We start from the raw sequence: 19,929 nt of genomic DNA, 5'->3' as shown, positions 1-19,929 counted from the left end.
TATGAATGCCAATGCCACAGCGGTGGAATTGGTTATAAACCTAGATATTAATATTTAGTCTTTTTATTTTTGTTTTATGCAATGACATCCATTACATACTATAAATATACTGTATGTATGTGCCACAGGAATGATGATGATGGGGTACAACAAATTTCATTTAATTAATTTCATATTCATGTCTGCAAATAAGCATGATGGTCTCTAAATGCGCTGTCACGAATGACAGCTGATCGGTACGACGTGAAAGTGTTGTCGGAATCGAATGAAAACTGAAAATGGAAGTGTGATAATCGAAAAATATACTAACTGTGATGAAACATCGTAAGAGAAGGGCGATTGAGACTTAAATATCTCTATAAAAATCCTAATAACTGCACTATAATTTAAACCTAGGGCCTGCCCCTGCTGACTTCAGGCGCTTCGGTGAAAAAGATAGTAGTCTCCCAATCAGTATATCTGAAAAAAGAAATGAAGGTAAACGATTCGCTACTAGAGTATAAGATTTTATTGAATCCATGGAAACCTGACAAAAATTATGACGTAGTTGTCGCGATTTCGAGAGAGTAGTAGAAACACTGCTGGCGGCGAGCGGATATTGATACAATGACTGGCAATAGCAGTACCCAGCGCAATGATTCGTTATGTCTGTACAATGAATTTTCTTAATTTCTTCTCAAATTAGCCCTTCTAAGGAAATGAGACAAAGTATAAAGATTTAGTTTAAGGTAATCTGTAGAAATGTTAACTCTAAAAAATGAAGGTATTGTTCGTCTATCTCAGTCGTGTGATTTTGGTGTTGTCACAGTTAGGAATCTGGATAGTAACAAAGAAGATACATGTACATATAAAAAAATCTTTATTTCAGTAGTTATTTACAAGAAGGCATATATTTACAACCTATTTTGTTGGCTGTAGCAGCTTCATAAAGCTGCCCATGAAACTATAATCACTTATCCATCATAAAAAAATAATGGAACTTCATGTGATGTTTCTTGACTACGCAGTGAAATCACGTCAGTGGCATTTAACTCTTAAAACTATGTCAGTAATAACTATTAAAGCTGGCGTACATATTTGCAAAAACACATTTCATATTGTCGTCTGGTCTGACTGCTGGTGCAGAACAAATAAATAAATAGAAAGCAATGAGGCCATACGACTCCGTAGCCGAGAAGAGTCATGCGCGTCGTCCCAGGAAACTGAAAATCATCTGCCAGGTGCAGAAGCGATACGCTTCCAGGAAGCGCCATGAAAATTCATAACGATCCGTGCGTGGTTCAGAACAATTACTCTACACATTGTATGAACTTGTATGGAGGCGTTTTTGGTCGAGAACAGGTCAATGCTACCAATATGTAATGGTAAAATATGTGTGCCTTTGTAGTGCAACAATAAAGTGCGACAACTTGACTTTGTTCTAACACTGTAATATGATCAGTAACGTACGGATAGGTGTGAAAGAGAGAAGAAAAAAGGGAATTCGTTTCTGACGCTGTAGACTCTTTTCTCGGCTACAGAAATAACATGGCGGTAAGGCGAGCCCTCCGCGACGTCTCGCGACTGCCCTGTTTGTGGAAACAGACCACGTGTCGACACACGCCAACCGCGGTAAACTTGTTCCGGGCTCGCCCAAGCGCCAGTGATAGAAGTTAGGAACCACCACCTCCCCGACACCGGACATTAATTCAACACCGTCGCACTGCGTTGGACACCTGAGCAATAACTGCATCCGAAAGGAGTTTCAGATACAGACATATTTAGTTAGATTTAAATCTAATGTTTTTTGTAATAAATGTATAAAAACGCGGTCCGTAAGCTCGTATCACTCAGAATACTGTGTGATAAATTTCAGACACGCGAATCTCGTTTCAAACTGATGAACTATTTCAATAACAACTAGCCAGCTAGCGATGCTACTTTGTACGTTCGGACTACCGGAACAGTCAAGACGTTTCTTGAAGTCAGATCTTCTGAAAGTAACCATGCTTTTGCAACATTTTTTGGAAATTTTACACTGCAAACTCTTGAAGAAAATGTGTTCTGTTTCACACGCATAGTAGCAAGTGTGATATATGTTTCTATTCCTTATTAGCGATTGTTAGCTTCTCTTAATTGTTTCGCGGAATAATTAATGCGATGTAGCATGTGTGCTTGAGAGCTATGTTGCTCACACAAGTAGGCAAGTACTCTCAGAGGTAAATGAGATAAGATTTTTTGACATATATGTCTCCGGAAGGCACGGATGACGTATCCTGAAGCTAGGCAACCAACATTACGGGGCTGCTGCAAGCGCAGCCGACTACACGGCGTGTGCACAAACTTAGTCGCAAAGACAATTCACTATGCGTTTATGATATGTAACATTCGTCACAATTTTCAAGTAGAGACTCTTCGACTCTCAGGGGGGACGAGTTGATCCTCCTACACTATATGGTGTGCAAGTAAGATGATGACTGCGTGGTGCGTTGTGCTCCAAGAGGGAAGGATACTTTGTCGAGTTGTGAGTGTGATCCCCGGCGTTGCCTGCTCTAATAACTGAACGCTGGGGAAACCGCCACGTTGGGCCTTAGTTTCTGATTCTGATGCTCTCTAGAAGAATTTAATGCTTGGAAAACAACAGCTATCGCCTGTCAGCAAACACTTGGAGTGTCTGCTTTACGGCACCCCTAATGAACACTACAGTCGCTGATCACTCTCACTACGCCCAAAGTAATACGAAAAATGGACACTAAATGTTTTACATGGACGCAGAGGCGCACGATACAGGTATATGCGCGACCGAATGACGCTACAGGCTGGAACGTCACTTACTACTGCGCATCGCAACACCACCCGCGTCCTTACGTCCGCACCACCACAGTAACGATTTATGAAACTGATGGTGAATAACCGCTGACAGTTTATGACCCTACACTTTTCAATCTGTTACTGACTTACAGTGACCAATAACTTTACAAAGCGATGATTGGTACATTTCAGTCATTAAGCCAATCAGCGTATCTGTATCATACATTGTTTAGACATATAGTTCCCAGCAGCTATACTGCGTAGCAGCGTTGACATCATGTTCTGTCGAAAAATGACTTACTACTTCAGTGGTGTAAAGTCACACTGTTGCCTAAATAAGTATATCTGCTGCCAACCACTAAACATTGTCAGTGGCCATTAGACATGGCCGTTTCGTTCATCCCTCGGATGTAATTTGAGAATATGTATATAGTCTGTTTTTGGAGCACGGTATAGAACGAACGTCTTCAGTTAGTTCTAAAGCGAAGAATAATTCATCAGTTTTGTGTTTCGTTCATAAATGTTAGTATAAACTGTTGATCTAGGCGTCAGGTAGGCAGGAAATTTCTGAAGTCCCTGCCGAAGTCTTAATGACTGCGGAAAATTGAAGATCTCGCGTCCGGGCATTTAAAGCAGCTTCAGACTTCGTGCGGAGCCCAGGTTGGACGTCTCGATGGGTGCGGAGCCTGGAGGCGGCTCGTCCGAGGAGTACTCGCCGTAGGGGCAGGAGGGGATCTTGTAGGGCCGCTCGCAGCGCCGGGACACCGGCCAGAAGCCGTAGCCCTGGGGGCAGCGCGACGCGCGCGCCGCCAAGCGGCCACCGTCGTCGCGAGAGCAGCGTAGGAATGTGTGGCAGTCGCCGGGCATCGGCTGCGGGCCCTCCGTCGGACACAGCGCCACGCCCGCGGGGACCTGCAGACACACGTCACACTTACATTAAGCTCTGATGGACATACGACAAGCGAAGGCTATTTTTATTTATCACTATGACAGATTGTGGTTCGATAATGTTATCGAAATTACTTCTGTAAATATATCCTGCGACGAATCAACTGATAATTGTTCTAACCTGCATTCTACGAGGGTCACTCCAAAAGAAACGCACACTACTTTTGTAAAAATACAGTTTTCATTCTGCATGTGTGAAAGTTTGACAGTGTGTAGATACATACGGAGTAGGTATTAAAGTCCATGGAGAAGAAATAAAAACGTTGAGGTTCGCCGATGACATTGTAATTCTGTCAGAGACAGCAAAGGACTTGGAAGAGCAGTTGAACGGAATGGACAGTGTCTTGAAAGGAGGATATAAGATGAACATCAACAAAAGCAAAACGAGGATAATGGAATGCAGTCGAATTAAGTCGGGCGATGCTGAGGGAATTAGATTAGGAAATGAGACACTTAAAGTAGTAAAGGAGTTTTGCTATTTGGGGAGCAAAATAAATGATGATGGTCGAAGTAGAGAGGATATAAAATTTAGACTGGCAATGGCCAGGAAAGCGTTTCTGAAGAAGATAAGTTTGTTAACATCGAGTACAGATTTAAGTGTCAGGAAGTCGTTTCTGAAAGTATTTGTATGGAGTGTAGCCATGTATGGAAGTGAAACATGGACGTTAAATAGTTTGGACAAGAAGAGAATAGAAGCTTTCGAAATGTGGTACTACAGAAGAATGCTGAAGATTAGATGGGTAGATCACATAACTAATGAGGAGGTATTGAACAGAATTGGGGAGAAGAGGAGTTTGTGGCACAACTGGACAAGAAGAAGGGACCGGTTGGTAGGACATGTTCTGAGGCATCAAGGGATCACTAAATTAGCATTGGAGGGCAGCGTGGAGGGTAAAAATCGTAGAGGGAGACCAAGAGATGAATACACTAAGCAGATTCAGAAGGATGTAGGTTGCAGTAAGTACTGGGAGATGAAGAAGCTTGCACAGGATAGAGTAGCATGGAGAGCTGCATCAAACCAGTCTCAGGACTGAACACAACAACAACAACAGATACATCCTTCCCGCTTGTTTTCAAACTTAGTTCAACCTGTTCCCGTGAGTGGCGTCGTCACAGCATGTCTTCAAGGTGGCTGCTACACTTGGCGTTCGTCAGAAGCAACGTGCTGTCATAGAATTCCTGTGCTGTGAAAACGAGACAGTGGGAAACATCCACAAGAGGTTGTAAAAGGTGTATGGAGATGCTGCTGTCGATCGTAGTACAGTTAGTCGGTGGGCAAGGAGGTTAGGTGATGAAAGCGGGCACGGAAATATTGAGGATTGTCCTCGCAGCGGCAGGCCTCGTACTGAACACACTCCATACAATGTGCAGAGAGTTAACGAATTGCTGACTGCTGACAATCGCATCACAGTGAACGAATTATCACGCTACGTTGGGATAGGGGAAGGAAGTGTTTGCAGAATACTGAAAGTGTTGGCGTTAAAAAAGGTTTGTGCCAGGTGGGTTACCAGGATGTTGACAGTGGCTCACAAAGAAACAAGGAAAACGGTATGCAACGAACTTTTGGAACAGTATGAGAATGGTGGAGATGAATTTCTTGGAAGAATTGTGACAGGTGATGAAACATGGCTCCATCATTTTTCACCAGAGACGAAGAGGAAATCAATGGAGTGGCATCATGCAAATTCACCTAAGAAAAAAAAAATTCAAAACCACACCTTCTGCTGGAAAAGTTATGGCTACGGTGTTTTTCGATTCCGAAGTACTCTTGCTTGTGGACATCATGCAAAGTGGAACCACCATAAATTCTGATGCATATATGATGACACTGAAGAAACTTCAAGCTCGAGTGTGTCGTGTTCGACCACATCGGCAAAAGCAGGATGTTTTGCTGTTGCACGACAATGCACGGCCACATGTCAGTCAAAAAACCATCACAAAACTCGGATGGACAACACTGAAACACCTGCCTTACAGTCATGATCTGGCTCCATGTGACTATCATCTCTTTGGGAAACTGAAAGACTTTCTTCGTGGAACAAGGTTTGAAGATGATGACTCCCTTGTGCACGCTTCCAAACAGTGGCTCCAACAGGTTGGTCCAGAATTTTATCATGCGGGTATAAAGGCGCTGGTTCCAAGATGGCGTAAGGCAGTTGAGAGGGATGGAAATTATGTGGAGAAATGAAAATATTGTTCCTAAAGGATGTATCTACACACTGTAAAACTTTCAGACATCTAGAATAAAAGATGGATTTAAAAAAAAATAGTGTGCATTTCTATTGGAGTGAACCTTGTAGATTACATTTCAATCAGTCCACCTAATCCTGGAACCAGTAGCTCCTTAAAACAAATCCTTCCAAAAATAAGTATACCTGCATAATTCCTTGAATTCCGAGAAACATTACAATCAGTACTACTCCCACGATTATTGTTGGAAGTAGGACCGTAAGGTATATCAAGAGAAATTTGTGACTGGATTGATGATCTGTTGGTAGGGAGGACGCAGGTTGTTATCTTGGATGGAGAGTCGTTAATGGATGCAGAATGAACTTCAGATGCATTCCGTGTGTTGGGACTCTTGCGCCTTTGCTCTATATTAAAGAATACGTAGAAAATATTAATAGCAAATTCAAATTTTGTAGAAAATATTAATATTAAACTCAGACTTTTCGCACATGGTGCAGTAACATATGTCGAACTACTGACTGAAAAAAGCTGAAAGAATATTCAGTCAGATCTTCATAAGAATTCAAAGAGGTGCAAAAACTGACAACATGCTTTCAATGTACACGAACGTAAAATAGTGCATTTCACAAAACGAAAAAAAGGTGTACTGCCCTATGACTGAATTGTCAATGAGTCACAATTGAAATGGGTCAACTTGTACAAATACCAGTATCACACTTTGTATGCAGGGCATCCACAGTCGAAATATTCCGTGTTGAGTAAGAAGGTCCGCTGCGACTGTTAAAAATCTTTATTCAAAGGCACGATCGGTTTCGCAAACAATATTTGTATCAACAGGTGTTTATGTGTATAAAAACGCGTAATACATCTTATCAGAATTTTGGGAATGACAGGTAATGGAAATTAAAAGCGATTAGGTTTGTTTCTATAGAAGCGATCTGCTTAAAATCCGAAAAAATCTCATTTCCCAACATTCTCATTCAACATGAAATACCAGCATGTAATAATTTGTAATTAAATGAAATGGAACGATTAGATACCCTAATTAGTAGAAAAGCAAGTGGTAGAGCTCTGTTCATTGGTAGGCAACTAGGAAAATGCAGTAGTCCACAAAAGAAATTCCTTACAAAACTCTCATACGACCCTACGTTGAATATTTGTCAAAGTGTTTGTCCCATGTCAAATAGGACGACAAGGGATAATGAACGAAAACGAAGAAGACCAGCATAAATGTGCACACGTTTGTTTGTGCCATAGGAGAGCATCAGGGAGATGCTGAAGAAACGAACAGGGATATTCTTGAAAAGCGATGCTAACAATTCCGTGGAAGCCTACTTACAAAGTTTTTTCAAGAACTAGCTTTAAATGATGGATCTAGGAATATACCACAAGCCCCTATGAATGCCGCCCCCACTCCTCCCCCGTTGGGATCCGGAAGACAAGATTAGAATAGTCATAGCATGGACGGAGTCGTTTAAGTAATCATTCCGCCCGCGCTCCATATGTGAATGGAAATGGAAGAAGCCTCAACGCCTGGTACAATGGGAAGTACAATGACCGTCTCATTGGTTTTCATAGGACGGATTTTGCAGGGCGGACAGGGTAAAGAAATGCAACCTGATAGTTAAACTAGATCAGGATTGGAGACATGAAATCGAACAAATTTTCCCGATAACTGTAGGTCGTAAATCAAACATCGTGGGGCTATGGCCACAATACGACAGCCAATCAATGAAGAGTGCTTGAAAAAGTGTGTTGTTCAGTAAGCTTGTCGGCCGGCCGGTGTGGTCATGCGGTTCTAGGCGCCACAGTCTGGAACCGCGCGGCCGCTACGGTCGCAGGTTCGAATCCTGCCTCGGACATGGATATGTGTGATGTCCTTAGGTTAGTTAGGTTTAAGTAGTTCTAAGTTCTAGGGGACTGATGACCTAAGATGTTGAGTCCCATAGTGCTCAGAGCCATTTGAACCATTTGAATCAGTAAGCTTGTCCCAGATAATGCCTGTTATGTTAAGCTGAATTAGCAGGAGATAATGATTGCAGCTGAACATTCAAAACCAGGCAAACTTTAAACACCTATTCATAGCTGGTTACGTTAGACGCGAATTTTCTGTTATGGTTACTGGGTAAAGGTTGAGGAATACATTGTCGGAAAAATATGCAGCATCCTGAAGTACTGTGATCACTGGCATTGTGGTATAATATGTGCATATTGAGAGATTGTAGGGTATGTATGTATGTATTGAACTGGAGACCTAGAAACAACGGAGAGGCTTCATCCCCGTCGTAGCCCTCAGTAGTACACAACAGGCTACAGCAGTCCACTTCACCCCACCGCCGCCCCACACCAACTCTAGGGTTACTGTGCGATTCGGCCCCAGTGCCCTCCTCCCCCCCCCCCCCTCTCGGGAACGTCTCATTACAGACGAGTGTAACCCCAATGATTGCGTGATAGAGTAATTATGGTGTACGCGTACATGGAGACAGTGTTTGCGCAGCAATCGCCGACGTAGTGTAACTGAGGCGGAATAAGGGGAACCAGGCCACATTCACCGAGGCAGATGGAACACCTCCTTAAAAGCCATCCACATGCTGGCCGGCACACCGTACCTCGACACTAATCCGCCGGCCGGATTTGTGCCGGGAACCGGCACGCCTTCCCGCTCGGGAAGCAGTGCGTTAGACCGCACGGCTAACCGGGCGGGCTGGTTGTAGGGTAAGTGACGTTCTTTGCTGGAAACCAAGACTTGGTGTTCCTTCGTCTCTCTCCTCACTACTTCCTCAACACTGAAAACGCACTTGAAGGGTAAAAATTCGACAAGTATGAGGAGATTCATAGAGCTGTGACCCGCAAACTCAAGACACTTCAAGACCGTGAAGACACTGAAAACTCACTCCAAACAATGTACACGTCAATTGATCTTATTTTGAGTAGATAGTAGTCTGGAAACTTACGGAGAACGAAGCTATGCATGAGAATTAGAAAAAAAAAGAATCTGATGCCAAATCTTACCTGCTGGAAAGTCGTCCTCGCATCCGACATTTCACAGGCGCGTGGTTCCTTTGGCGGCAAGCACTGGATTTCATTCTCGTCGTATTCGGTGCCGTTTCCGCAGGCGAAAACCTGGATGCTCACGTCACGCCAGTCTTGCGAGACTGTGCACTGATAGAAGAGGCCGCAGCGGGTGGGATGCTGCCGGAAAGCGGTGGGGCAGACGAGCAGTGCCTGGCCGGGTTTCAGCGGACCTGGGCACGAGCCTTGCTGGCCGCCAGAGCCTCCTGAAGGCGCTTCTGTAGTACCGGACGTTGGCGATTCCGTGGCCTCCGTTCCGTCCGGACCGCTCGTCGAAGAGTCTCCGGTGCTCGTCGTCTCACCGGGCGTCGAAGTCTCCGCTGTCCCGGTTGTTTCGCCAGGCGTCGAGGTTTCCTCCGCCCCTGTGGTGGGAGTAGAAGTCTCTGTTCCGTCCGGTGTTTCTCCTCCGCTAGTCGTATCCGTAGGAGGGTTAGAAGTTTCGCCACCTGTCGATCCCTCGGGAGTGCTTGTAGTTTCGCCGCCAGGAGGTGTTCCTTCGGGACCAGTCGAGCCGGTGCTCACCGTGGAAGTCTGATCAGTCGGAGGAGCATCGGTGGCTGCCGTTGCGGGCGTCGTAGTGCCTGCTTCGTCTGTTCCCGTGGTCTCTCCTGGTGTCGTCGATTGCTCGGGCGCGGTGCCTCCAGTTTCTTCAGGTTGCGTCGAACCGCCATCTGTGTTTGTCGTTTCGCCGGCAGGAGTCGTCGACGCATCTGTGCCCGTTGTTTCTGGAGTACCGCCTTCAGTTGCTCCGGGAGTGGTGCTAGATTCCTCAGAACCCGTGGTCCCCGGTGCTTCTGAAGTACCCTCTGCAGTACCTAGCGGAAAAATAAGACATGAGTTAAATCGTATCCAGAGGGGCGAGAAGACAACATTATTGCTCTTACTGGCAACAACAATTACTGTGTGTGGGTGTTCATGCTGTTTCCACGTTTACGCCGAAAAACTACTGGAATATTTTTTGCAGTAGAATTACAATTTCTTTTGTATGATACAACTTTAGAATAGTGCTCTTGCTATATTTACAAATGGTATATGTTTGGAGTAAAATTGACATTATGCTACCGATTTCAGACTTACCTAAATCCATCCTCTGACGTCCATATGGCTGTCAAAATCAGTCAGCCACGAGGTATATCGACCAATTCAAATACATATAAACATATAAGACGCACTGTGCAAGCCAGCTTTAGGAGTAAATGATTCGAGAAGACAGTTGTACCCACGTCGAGACGCTTTTGATTATCTGTCCAATTTTTGTTACACATGCTTACATATGTTGCTGGTGTCTTCTTGAATCACCTACTGTTAAAGTTAGCTTGCACAGTTTATATTCTGTATGCACACCATTATAGTTGCTCGACATGCTCCGTGGTCAACGGATTTGGACAGCGGCGTCGAGTTTGAGGATGTAGTCACATAATTCCCAAACTGAGCTCATAATGTAAATATAAGCATCATAAACAAAGACATTTGCATGGAATATTTCAAACATATATTATTGCAAGTGGAATTTATCTAGAAGAATCTATGTGAATAAGTCATACTATGAACCATGTTTAAGGAATACGATAGTTCTAACGAATACTAAATGTCATATATCAAAATAGCTTAGAGTCTTACGGGAAGCAGACCTTAGTTGTAAAAGAAATCCGATACCATAAACTGGGAATGAAACTTTGCAACAGTTTTTTCCCAACATAGAAACTGAAGTACTGCTGCCGAAGTAATGATTGACTATTAGGTTTCTAGATTTTTGTTAGAAACATTTGTCATTTATCTAATTTCAAAGACATAGAAATGATTGAAGTTTGATAAAAGTGGGCGGGTATGGAGGTGGAAACAATTCATTTATCTCTAGGTTTAGTAAAAATAAAAGAAGGAGCTAACCAGTATCTAAAATATTGTCCTAGAAATAATGATAATTCCCTGGGTTCGTTCACTGTCTTGAATTAACCTTAACGTTTGCCATGTGTAATTAGAGGAATAAATGCGTCAATACAAAATAACTGGTTTTTTCATCAGAATAAGTCGATTTTCCTGTCCTGCTGTCAGTGGCCCATGTTACCTTTGTTTGTAAGCAGAGAGATCTTCTAACATAAATGGGCCAGTACTGAGTTTCCAAAATAAATAGCGCACCACGTTGCACACCGTTTCTTCTGAAGTCTGGAATGAATAGTGACACGAATCGGAATTCTGTAACTTAAAGAATTTCTCTGGTGCACTCACCTTTCTGGTGCCTGTGACTTCGTTAACATCAGCATCAGGGTATATTGGCACAACAGGTGAAAGTCATTGTACCGTTATTTACCGAGAATCTCTACCGATTTAGTTGACTGCATGACAAGAAAACTAAGAACTAAATTTCTACATCCATCAAGCAATATTACTTGGCGCTGGACCATTTAGTCATAATGTATTGGCAATCATCAGCTGCTGTGTCCACGTTCCTCATGACAGTGCAGTCCAGAGGGTGTAAAAAAGTTTGTGCAGACTCATAGGGAAGAATGTGCGCTACAAACTACTGATGTAGTTCCATAATGTTTATTGTTTCTTCTGCGATGTCGATCACCAGTGTCGGGACGTACGTAGTTTATACATTCGTGCTTGAGAAGAAAATATTTTTGTGCATAAACTTATCCGTCTCGAAACAACTGGAGTGGTGGCAACTATGGCAGCATGAGAATTAGCAGAAACAAAAGGAATGTTCCATCTCTGCCACTGGGAATTAATTTATTCATGACACTACGTGTTTCAGAAGATTACATTTATCATCATATGTGGCCTGTTTATATCCCGACGTCATGACAAGCCGTGTGCATAAGTCTGTTTCCTTAGTGTCAGGTTTTATATTGTACTTCTTCTCGGAGTGCAAGGAGAGTGTAAAATCTAGCCTCTTCGTATACGGTTTATGTGTTTTCTCCTTGTGTTCGTTGCAAAGTTTCAGAAATTGTCACTGCTGAGCTAATTTAGTTACACACTTACGCAGATAAGTTGTTTTTCACCGTACCACACCTGATGCTGGAAGACTTCTGAACCACGTGCTGTGCTGAATAAATTGATTCGCAGTCGCAGCGAGTAAAAATTCGTTTCATTTCTGCTTTTGTTTTTTCTGGTCATGTGATGCAAATTATGTAATTATCAAGGTACAGAATGATGAAGTGTTGTTAGTACTAGAAAAAATACTTGCATTCTCAGCGGGCAATGCAAGAGGTCTCTTACTGTGAAGTAATAACTTACCAGTCGTTTCTCCCGGCGGAGGACTGCTACTGCCAGCAGCTGGTGTTGAGGTTTCAGCAGCCGGTGTCTCGCTTCCTCCGTCACCACCACCGCCTCCACCGGAACAGTCCCTCGGCGGATATACTGAGTCTGCGTGGTTGCAAACACTCAAGCTCGGATCGAAGATGGTTCCCTCACCACACTCGAAGTGATACACGGAGAAGCGCTCGCCTTTGTTTCCATCCCAGTCGACGCAACGATAGAACTTGCGACAGTCCGTAGGATGCGGGAAGTATCCGGCCTCCGTACACTTAATGTCTTGTGGTTTCGGCGTCGTGTTGCAGGGCGCCGTGCTTGAGGTATTAGTGCCGTCGCCGGATGGCTTCGTCGCCTCTGCCGGTGGTTCGCTCGTTTCCCCGGTACCTGAAGTACTAGTGCCGTCACCACCCTGTCCTGGAGTACCTCCTGCTGTTTCGGTCGGTGTCGCGGTACTTGCTTCTCCCGACCCCTCAGGTCCTGACGATGTGTTGTCTCCTGAATCTGGTGCAGTTTGATCGCTTCCGTCACCTCCCTGCGACGGCGGACTTTGACCTCCATCAGTGGATGGAGAAGTGTTTTCGGATTCTGGCTGTGGTGATGAAGCTTCACCTGAATCGGTAGGTTGGGAAGAAGTTTCGCCATCAGTCCCTGCAGGTGTAGAAGAGCCATCAGTTTCTCCTGGCGAAATGGAACTCATATCAGGAGAAGCTGTTGACGACGCATCTGTGCCAGTACCATCTGTTCCAGGAGACTGACCCCCTTCTCCATCCGATCCTGGTGACTGACCTCCATCCCCATCAGGCCCTGGTGATTGGCCTCCGTCCCCATCAGGCCCTGGTGATTGGCCTCCATCCCCATCAGGCCCTGGTGATTGTCCTGCGTCTCCATCAGATCCTGGAGTTTGACCTCCTTCGCTGCTCGGACTGCCATCTCCAGTACCAGCTGGTGTTGTTGAACCTTCTGCTGGACCTCCTTCTCCAGATCCAGCAGGTGGTGTCGAACCACCTTCAGGAGGGCCTGGTGGCGAAGGCGCGCTGTCACCAGCCCCTGGTGTGGTCGATGAGCCATCAGTTGCTGGTGGACCTCCAGTTGTCGATCCACCATCGGGTGATGAGCTTCCATCCTCAGGTGAAGCTGTAGAACTGCTTTGTTCGCCAGTAGGTCCACTGCCGCCTGTATCTCCGTCTCCAGACGGTTGGGATGCGCCTCCTGTTCCACACTCACCTTGCGTGGCCCAAGGGTGGTTACAAGCCGTAGTGGCAGGATCCCACACAGTTCCCTCAGCGCAAGTGAATTCGTACCTTGTGAAACCACCCTGTCCATTATCCACGCATCGTATGAATTTCTTACAGTCACCAGGAACTGGGTGGAATCCTTCAGAAGAACACTGTCCACTGCTACCCCCGCTACCACCACTTCCGCCGCTTCCTTCTGGCCTAGCGGTGGTCGACGTAGCTGGCGTCATCGGCTGTGTTGCTCCTCCTGACGTCTGCTGTTGCTCTCCGCCGCCAGAGGACGACCCTGTTTGCTCGCTGCCAGAAGACGATCCTGTCTGCTGTTGGCTGCCTGACGACGATGACTGCTGACTGTCACTCCCAGATGATGATCCCGACTGACCGCTTTCAGATGAAGATGATGTAGTCTGTTGAGATCCAGATGACGAAGTCCCTTGTTGATTCTGACTGCTAGATGACGATGTTTGCTGGTTTTCGCTTCCTGAAGAAGTGGACTGCTGATTTTCTGAAGATGTTGTCGACGAAGACGAGGTCTGTTCACTGCCTGAGGAGCTTGTTGACTGCTGATTCTCGCTTCCTGATGAACTAGTGGTCTGCTGATTCTGACTTTCTGACGAACTACCGCCCTGCTGGTTCTGGCTGCCTGAAGACGTCTGCTGACTTCCAGTCATAGATGACGTGGTCGATTGCTGTTCGCTGCCAGAAGAAGATGTACTCTGCTGATTTTGATTGCCAGAGGATGACTGTTGGCTTCCACTTTGCGATGAAGTGGTCGATTGTTGGTTCTGACTACCAGATGAGGAGGATGTAGACTCCTGGTTACCAGCAGCGGCTGTAGTGGCTGTCTGGCTACCTGAGGTGGTGGTGGTAGTGCTGGTCATGTTGCTGCTAGACGACTGCGACGAGCTAGACTGTTGCTGGGAACTGCTGCTGGAGCTGCTGGAAGAACTGGAAGTGCTGCTCGTCGAGGAGCCTCCGGAATCGGTAGTCGCTGTGGTCTGGTTGCTGCTCGACATCTGCTCGCTGCTGCTGCTGCTGCTCATACTGCTGGACGATGATGACGATGAGGAGGAGGAGGACGTCGTCATAGTCGTTTGCTGGCTCCCTGGGTAAAAGAAGCGAGAGGTCAGTGAAAGGTTATTTAAATGAACTGTAAGGATGTTAGTGAAAGAAATTTCTCGATTTATGTAGTTAAATTGCAATTTGGACAGTCACCGAAAATTTTAATAACGTTTCGTTCAAATGGTTCAAATGGCTCTGAGCACTATGGAACTTAACTGCTGAGGTCATCAGTCCCCTAGAACTTAGAACTACAGGGCTATTACAAATGATTGAAGCGATTTCATAAACTCACTGTAGCCCCATTCATTGACATATGGTCACGACACACTACAGACACGTAGAAAAACTCATAAAGTTTTGTTCGGCTGAAGCCGCACTTCATGTTTCTGCCGCCAGAGCGCTCGAGAGCGCAGTGAGACAAAATGGCGACAGGAGCCGAGAAAGCGTATGTCGTGCTTGAAATGCACTCACATCAGTCAGTCATAACAGTGCAACAACACTTCAGGACGAAGTTAAACAAAGATCCACCAACTGCTAACTCCGTTCGGCGATGGTATGCGCAGTTTAAAGCTTCTGAATGCCTCTGTAAGGGGAAATCAACGGGTCGGCCTGCAGTGAGCGAAGAAACGGTTGAACGCGTGCGGGCAAGTTTCACGCGTAGCCCGCGGAAGTCGACGAATAAAGCAAGCAGGGAGCTAAACGTACCACAGCCGACGGTTTGGAAAATCTTACGGAAAAGGCTAAAGCAGAAGCCTTACCGTTTACAATTGCTACAAGCCCTGACACCCGATGACAAAGTCAAACGCTTTGAATTTTCGGAGCGGTTGCAACAGCTGATGGAAGAGGATGCGTTCAGTGCGAAACTTGTTTTCAGTGATGAAGCAACATTTTTTCTTAATGGTGAAGTGAACAGACACAATGTGCGAATCTGGGTGGTAGAGAATCCTCACGCATTCGTGCAGCAAATTCGCAATTCACCAAAAGTTAACGTGTTTTGTGCAATCTCACGGTTTAAAGTTTACGGCCCCTTTTTCTTCTGCGAAAAAAACGTTACAGGACACGTGTATCTGGACATGCTGGAAAATTGGCTCATGCCACAACTGGAGACCGACAGCGCCGACTTCATCTTTCAACAGGATGGTGCTCCACCGCATTTCCATCATGATGTTCGGCATTTCTTAAACAGGAGATTGGAAAACCGATGGATCGGTCGTGGTGGAGATCATGATCAGCAATTCATGTCATGGCATCCACGCTCTCCCGACTTAACCCCATGCAATTTCTTTCTGTGGGGTTATGTGAAAGATTCAGTGTTTAAACCTCCTCTACCAAGAAACGTGCCAGAACTGCGAGCTCGCACCAACGATGCTTTCGAACTCATTGATGGGGACATGCTGCGCCGAGTGTGGGAGGAACTTGATTATCGGCTTGATGTCTGCCGAATCACTAAAGGGGCACATATCGAACATTTGTGAATACCTAAAAAAACTTTTTTGAGTTTTTGTATGTGTGTGCAAAGCATTGTGAAAATATCTCAAATAATAAAGTTATTGTAGAGCTGTGAAATCGCTCCAATCATTTGTAATAACTCTGTACTTAAACCTAACTAAACTAAGGACATCACACACATCCATGCCCGAGGCAGGATTCGAACCTGCGACCGTAGCGGTCGCGCGGTTCAGACTGTTGCGCCTAGAACCGCCCGGCCACCCCGGCCGGCTAATAATGTTTAGTGACAAACATTATGCAGCCATCGAAATGTATACATGAGGGGAAGAGGGATGCAGCGGAAGTTGAAATTATGTCACAGGTGATCCACAATAGAAGTGAGTTCAGTTCCGGAGTTAACAGTATAAAATAGTTTCAAGAGAAGCCATCAAATAGGAGGCCCAAACAGATCGTTTCTGGGGAGGAAAGAAAACAAAAAACAAGCGAAAGAATGGTGAGGATCTGGGTGAAGAAGAGAACAAAAGCCAAGAAGTCTCATGCTCTTTGCGGTCCATAGTTGACCAAATTCATAAATTAAAAAAAAGGAACATCAGACAGCATTGCGTGTTGTGCCTTTGTAGTGTTCAACGGACTTTCCATGGAAGATGCGCCCGATCTTCTTGCAGGCCCGGTCGTTTCCTTCGTCAGTAAACACCCCTATGACGACCATTGGTAGACTTTCAAGAAAGGCCTGGCAAAAACTTAGAGAATTACTTTTAGATCAGTGGAAACTTTCTTGAAAGCCAGGCCGTAAATAATAGCAACGGGTAGTGGAGGTACAGGCAGCAGGTACTAAAAATCTTGAAACATACCATTTGTAGTAGAAGAAGAAGAAACAGTGGGAACGCCCATTACTGAGGGAAACGCCTGTCAGCTACTGAAGTGCTAGGTGGTTAGAAGCCCGAGCGTTTAAAGAAGTATTGGGAGCTGCTCTAGACTTCGGGAATTTTAATTCGTCACGAGGCCTCGTGTAGTTTTGTGGGCAAGAAGCCATCCTACAGCACAGAGAGCGAAAATGGTAGTTTCGGATCGAAACGCGATTTTCGGAGAGCAGGTTTTGTGATTTGTGATTCAGGCTAGTCGCATTTTTTATCTACTTACTTATTTAGTTTTGTAACAGCCTTGTGATTTGTGATAGGTTGCAGGGTCATAGTAAGCTGGATAAAGCTTTTCAAGATAACAGACTTCGACATCTTAGTTGATCTTCTATGACTATTGGATTATCGTGCTTTTTAACTACTGTCCGGAGACTTACTCTTTGAGATCAGTGTATTTCGCAAGACCAGTTATGAAAAATGAAACAGTTAGTGATTTATAGCTTCCAGTCCAGTGAGTGTATTAGTAGTGACTTTACTTGCAACTGGATTTAAAACAGTGGTGTAGAAGTTGTGCTTAGTTAGTCTTATCTCAGTTTCAGAAGTATGAACGGAGAAAGTGGACACAATTAATTTAAAAGTACAGAAAACAAAACACGTCAACCGCAAAATGTTTTCATTGCGGGATGCGGGGTAATAACGTTTCACAAGAAAGTCGTGTACGTTGCATCTGGCGTTGTATTCTTGTATTGGAATGCACTGAACCCGCAGCTAAGGTCTTTATTATTTAAGAGAACATTTTTCATCGTTCGTCTACAAAATATGTTTATTATGCAGACCAGTTACGGAGTATTATAACTCCATTTTGAATAGAAGTAGTTCATTAGGGATTGTACAAATATTGTGCAAATGCCAGGTCATGGCACAGTCCCATCGACCAGGTTTGAAAGAAGTTCATGTGCCCTAAAAAACATTATTCACATATGTCATTATCATCAACCAGATTTTTGATGCTTTAATGGTCTTCCGTCTGAAGACTGGTTTGATGCAGATTTAAGCGACAGCTATTCTGTGCAAATCTCTCTAGTTAACTGCCGCAGCCGCAGCCTACATCCACTTGAACGTATTTACTGAAGCCAGACACTGGTCGCCCTCTACAGTTTCTAACCAGCCCCCCCCCCCCCCCCCATACGAATTTCGCTGCATTACCAAATTACTCGTGATGTTTCAGGACCTGTCCTGCCAACCTACGCCTTCTTTTATTCAAATTGTGCCCTAGATTTATTTTCTCTCCGATTCGATTGAGTATCACTTTATTAGTTACCCTAACTACCTATTTAATCTTCCGTATTCTTCTGTAGTACTAAGCTTTAACATTTTCTATTTTCTCCTTGTCTGTACCATTTCACTTCCATGTACTACAAATCCTTTCGGAAAAGACTCCCTAAAAGTTAAATTCATGTTTAGTTGTTACATATTTTGTCTTTTTCATGGAGGTTTTTATTGCTAATGCCAATCTATATCTTACATCCTCTGTACTTCTGCGTCAGTTATTTGCTGCCCAAGTAACAAAACTAGTTTACTAGATGTTAGTTTCAATTCATCCCTTCTTCTAATAAAACGTTTCGGGAAGATATTTGAATAATATTTAAATAAAAAATGTGTAAAAGGAGAAGGATGGTAACGAGGAGTAAACATACCATAAGAAATTAAAGGTCAACGTCATAGCTTGTTTTATGTTATATAAGCCCGAAACATTCGTACGCTCTCTTTGTATTCAGATCTGTTTTGTAAGAAAATTGTCCGTTAGCACTACTCGCTTAGATGTGATGTGGAATTGTGATTTGGAAGTTGAAACATCATATCACTATTATTAAAATTGTGCCTAAAAGCGAATTCACCGTATGGTCGGCATAGAGTCCAAAGGTCGCCATTTTTCCCAAGTCTGATACATCAGTTAAAAAGAAAGAAAAACTTATTTTCGGAGATAGTGAGAGCAACTGAAGTTAATAACAGATAAAGAATATGGATAATGAACAACACTATAATGATAATACTTAATATGTGCTCTCTGAAATTCTAACTTAGTGAACATTACGCTAACCGGTAGTCAACTGTTTAAGTGATTTTCGAAGGGAATAACAGTTATAATATCTAATTTCTCCGTCACTCAAGCTAGACGGGACGAAAACTATCACATTTCCTACGATCATTAATTTGCCTATTGCTAGATATGCAAGGGATATAACTCAATTCAGGACCTCACTAATCCAACTGGAAATAAATAAAGTGCTCCATTTTAGCGTAGGCTTGGATAAGCATCGATACAGCTTGTTATGCAGCGCCGTGCATCGCGAATTTTTGTACGAATCGCACGCATTTTAAAGCATCTTCTTTTACGCTAGACTCAAAGTGAAAAGTGACGATAAAGCAGGCTGTGTCTACTTGTTTAAGTTAAAACCAACAGCCGAGATCGAAATAATATTTGTTTATTTATTAGTTTCGGCTTATGTTAACTCTATCTATGTTAAATCTCTCGGCTTCTCGGTTTTCTCGTGATACCACGAGCGTGCACTTGAACCTGTGGTTTTAACCTAAATAAAGCACCAGGTCGCTGTACCCCATAGACAATGTTGTCTAAATTTATGTGTGTACTTGCGTCGCGGCTCTCCACCAACTACACGGCGACCAGAGTGCCCAAAAATACGACAGCTAACTCGTCATCTTCAGCAAGAAAGCAAGAACTTCATACATAAAATTTCACCGCCGTACTACTACTATGGCAAGAAAAAGGAGGACACGGTACATATGGCATCGTCACATGATGTAATACGACTACATCTCATTCCCCCATGATTTACTTCTGTTCAATGATCCACTTTGTTCAAATGGTCTTCCAAATTGTTTGATGTCTCTGACAGAATTACGTCATAATTGTCAAATCTTAAAAGTTTTCGACTGATGACCATAGATGTTAAGTGCCATAGTGCTCAGAGCCTTAAAAGTTTTCATTTCTCTCTCTTGGCCCTTAACACCTTTTCTAAATTTCTCCTTGGTTTCCTTCACTGCTGGTT

The 19,929-nt window shown here is 44.2% G+C and overlaps 1 protein-coding gene across 1 annotated transcript in view; it reads right to left on the bottom strand.

Moving 5' to 3' along the window:
* Positions 1-870: 870 nt before the first annotated feature.
* LOC126156485 (uncharacterized transmembrane protein DDB_G0289901-like) overlaps positions 871-19,929 on the bottom strand; it is a 455,508-nt gene continuing 436,449 nt past the window's right edge. The window contains exons 10-12 of the mRNA XM_049916313.1: positions 12,238-14,595; positions 8,941-9,815; positions 871-3,702 (exon numbers count right to left, since the gene is read on the bottom strand). Of these exons, the coding sequence (XP_049772270.1) occupies positions 3,418-3,702; positions 8,941-9,815; positions 12,238-14,595 (3,518 nt within the window). The 3' untranslated portion in view covers positions 871-3,417. The remainder of the gene's footprint in view (positions 3,703-8,940; positions 9,816-12,237; positions 14,596-19,929) is intronic.

Source organism: Schistocerca cancellata, chromosome 2 (genome assembly GCF_023864275.1).
Source record: "Schistocerca cancellata isolate TAMUIC-IGC-003103 chromosome 2, iqSchCanc2.1, whole genome shotgun sequence".
Lineage (NCBI taxonomy): Eukaryota > Metazoa > Arthropoda > Insecta > Orthoptera > Acrididae > Schistocerca > Schistocerca cancellata.
This window is presented reverse-complemented; position numbering and strand designations above follow the sequence as displayed.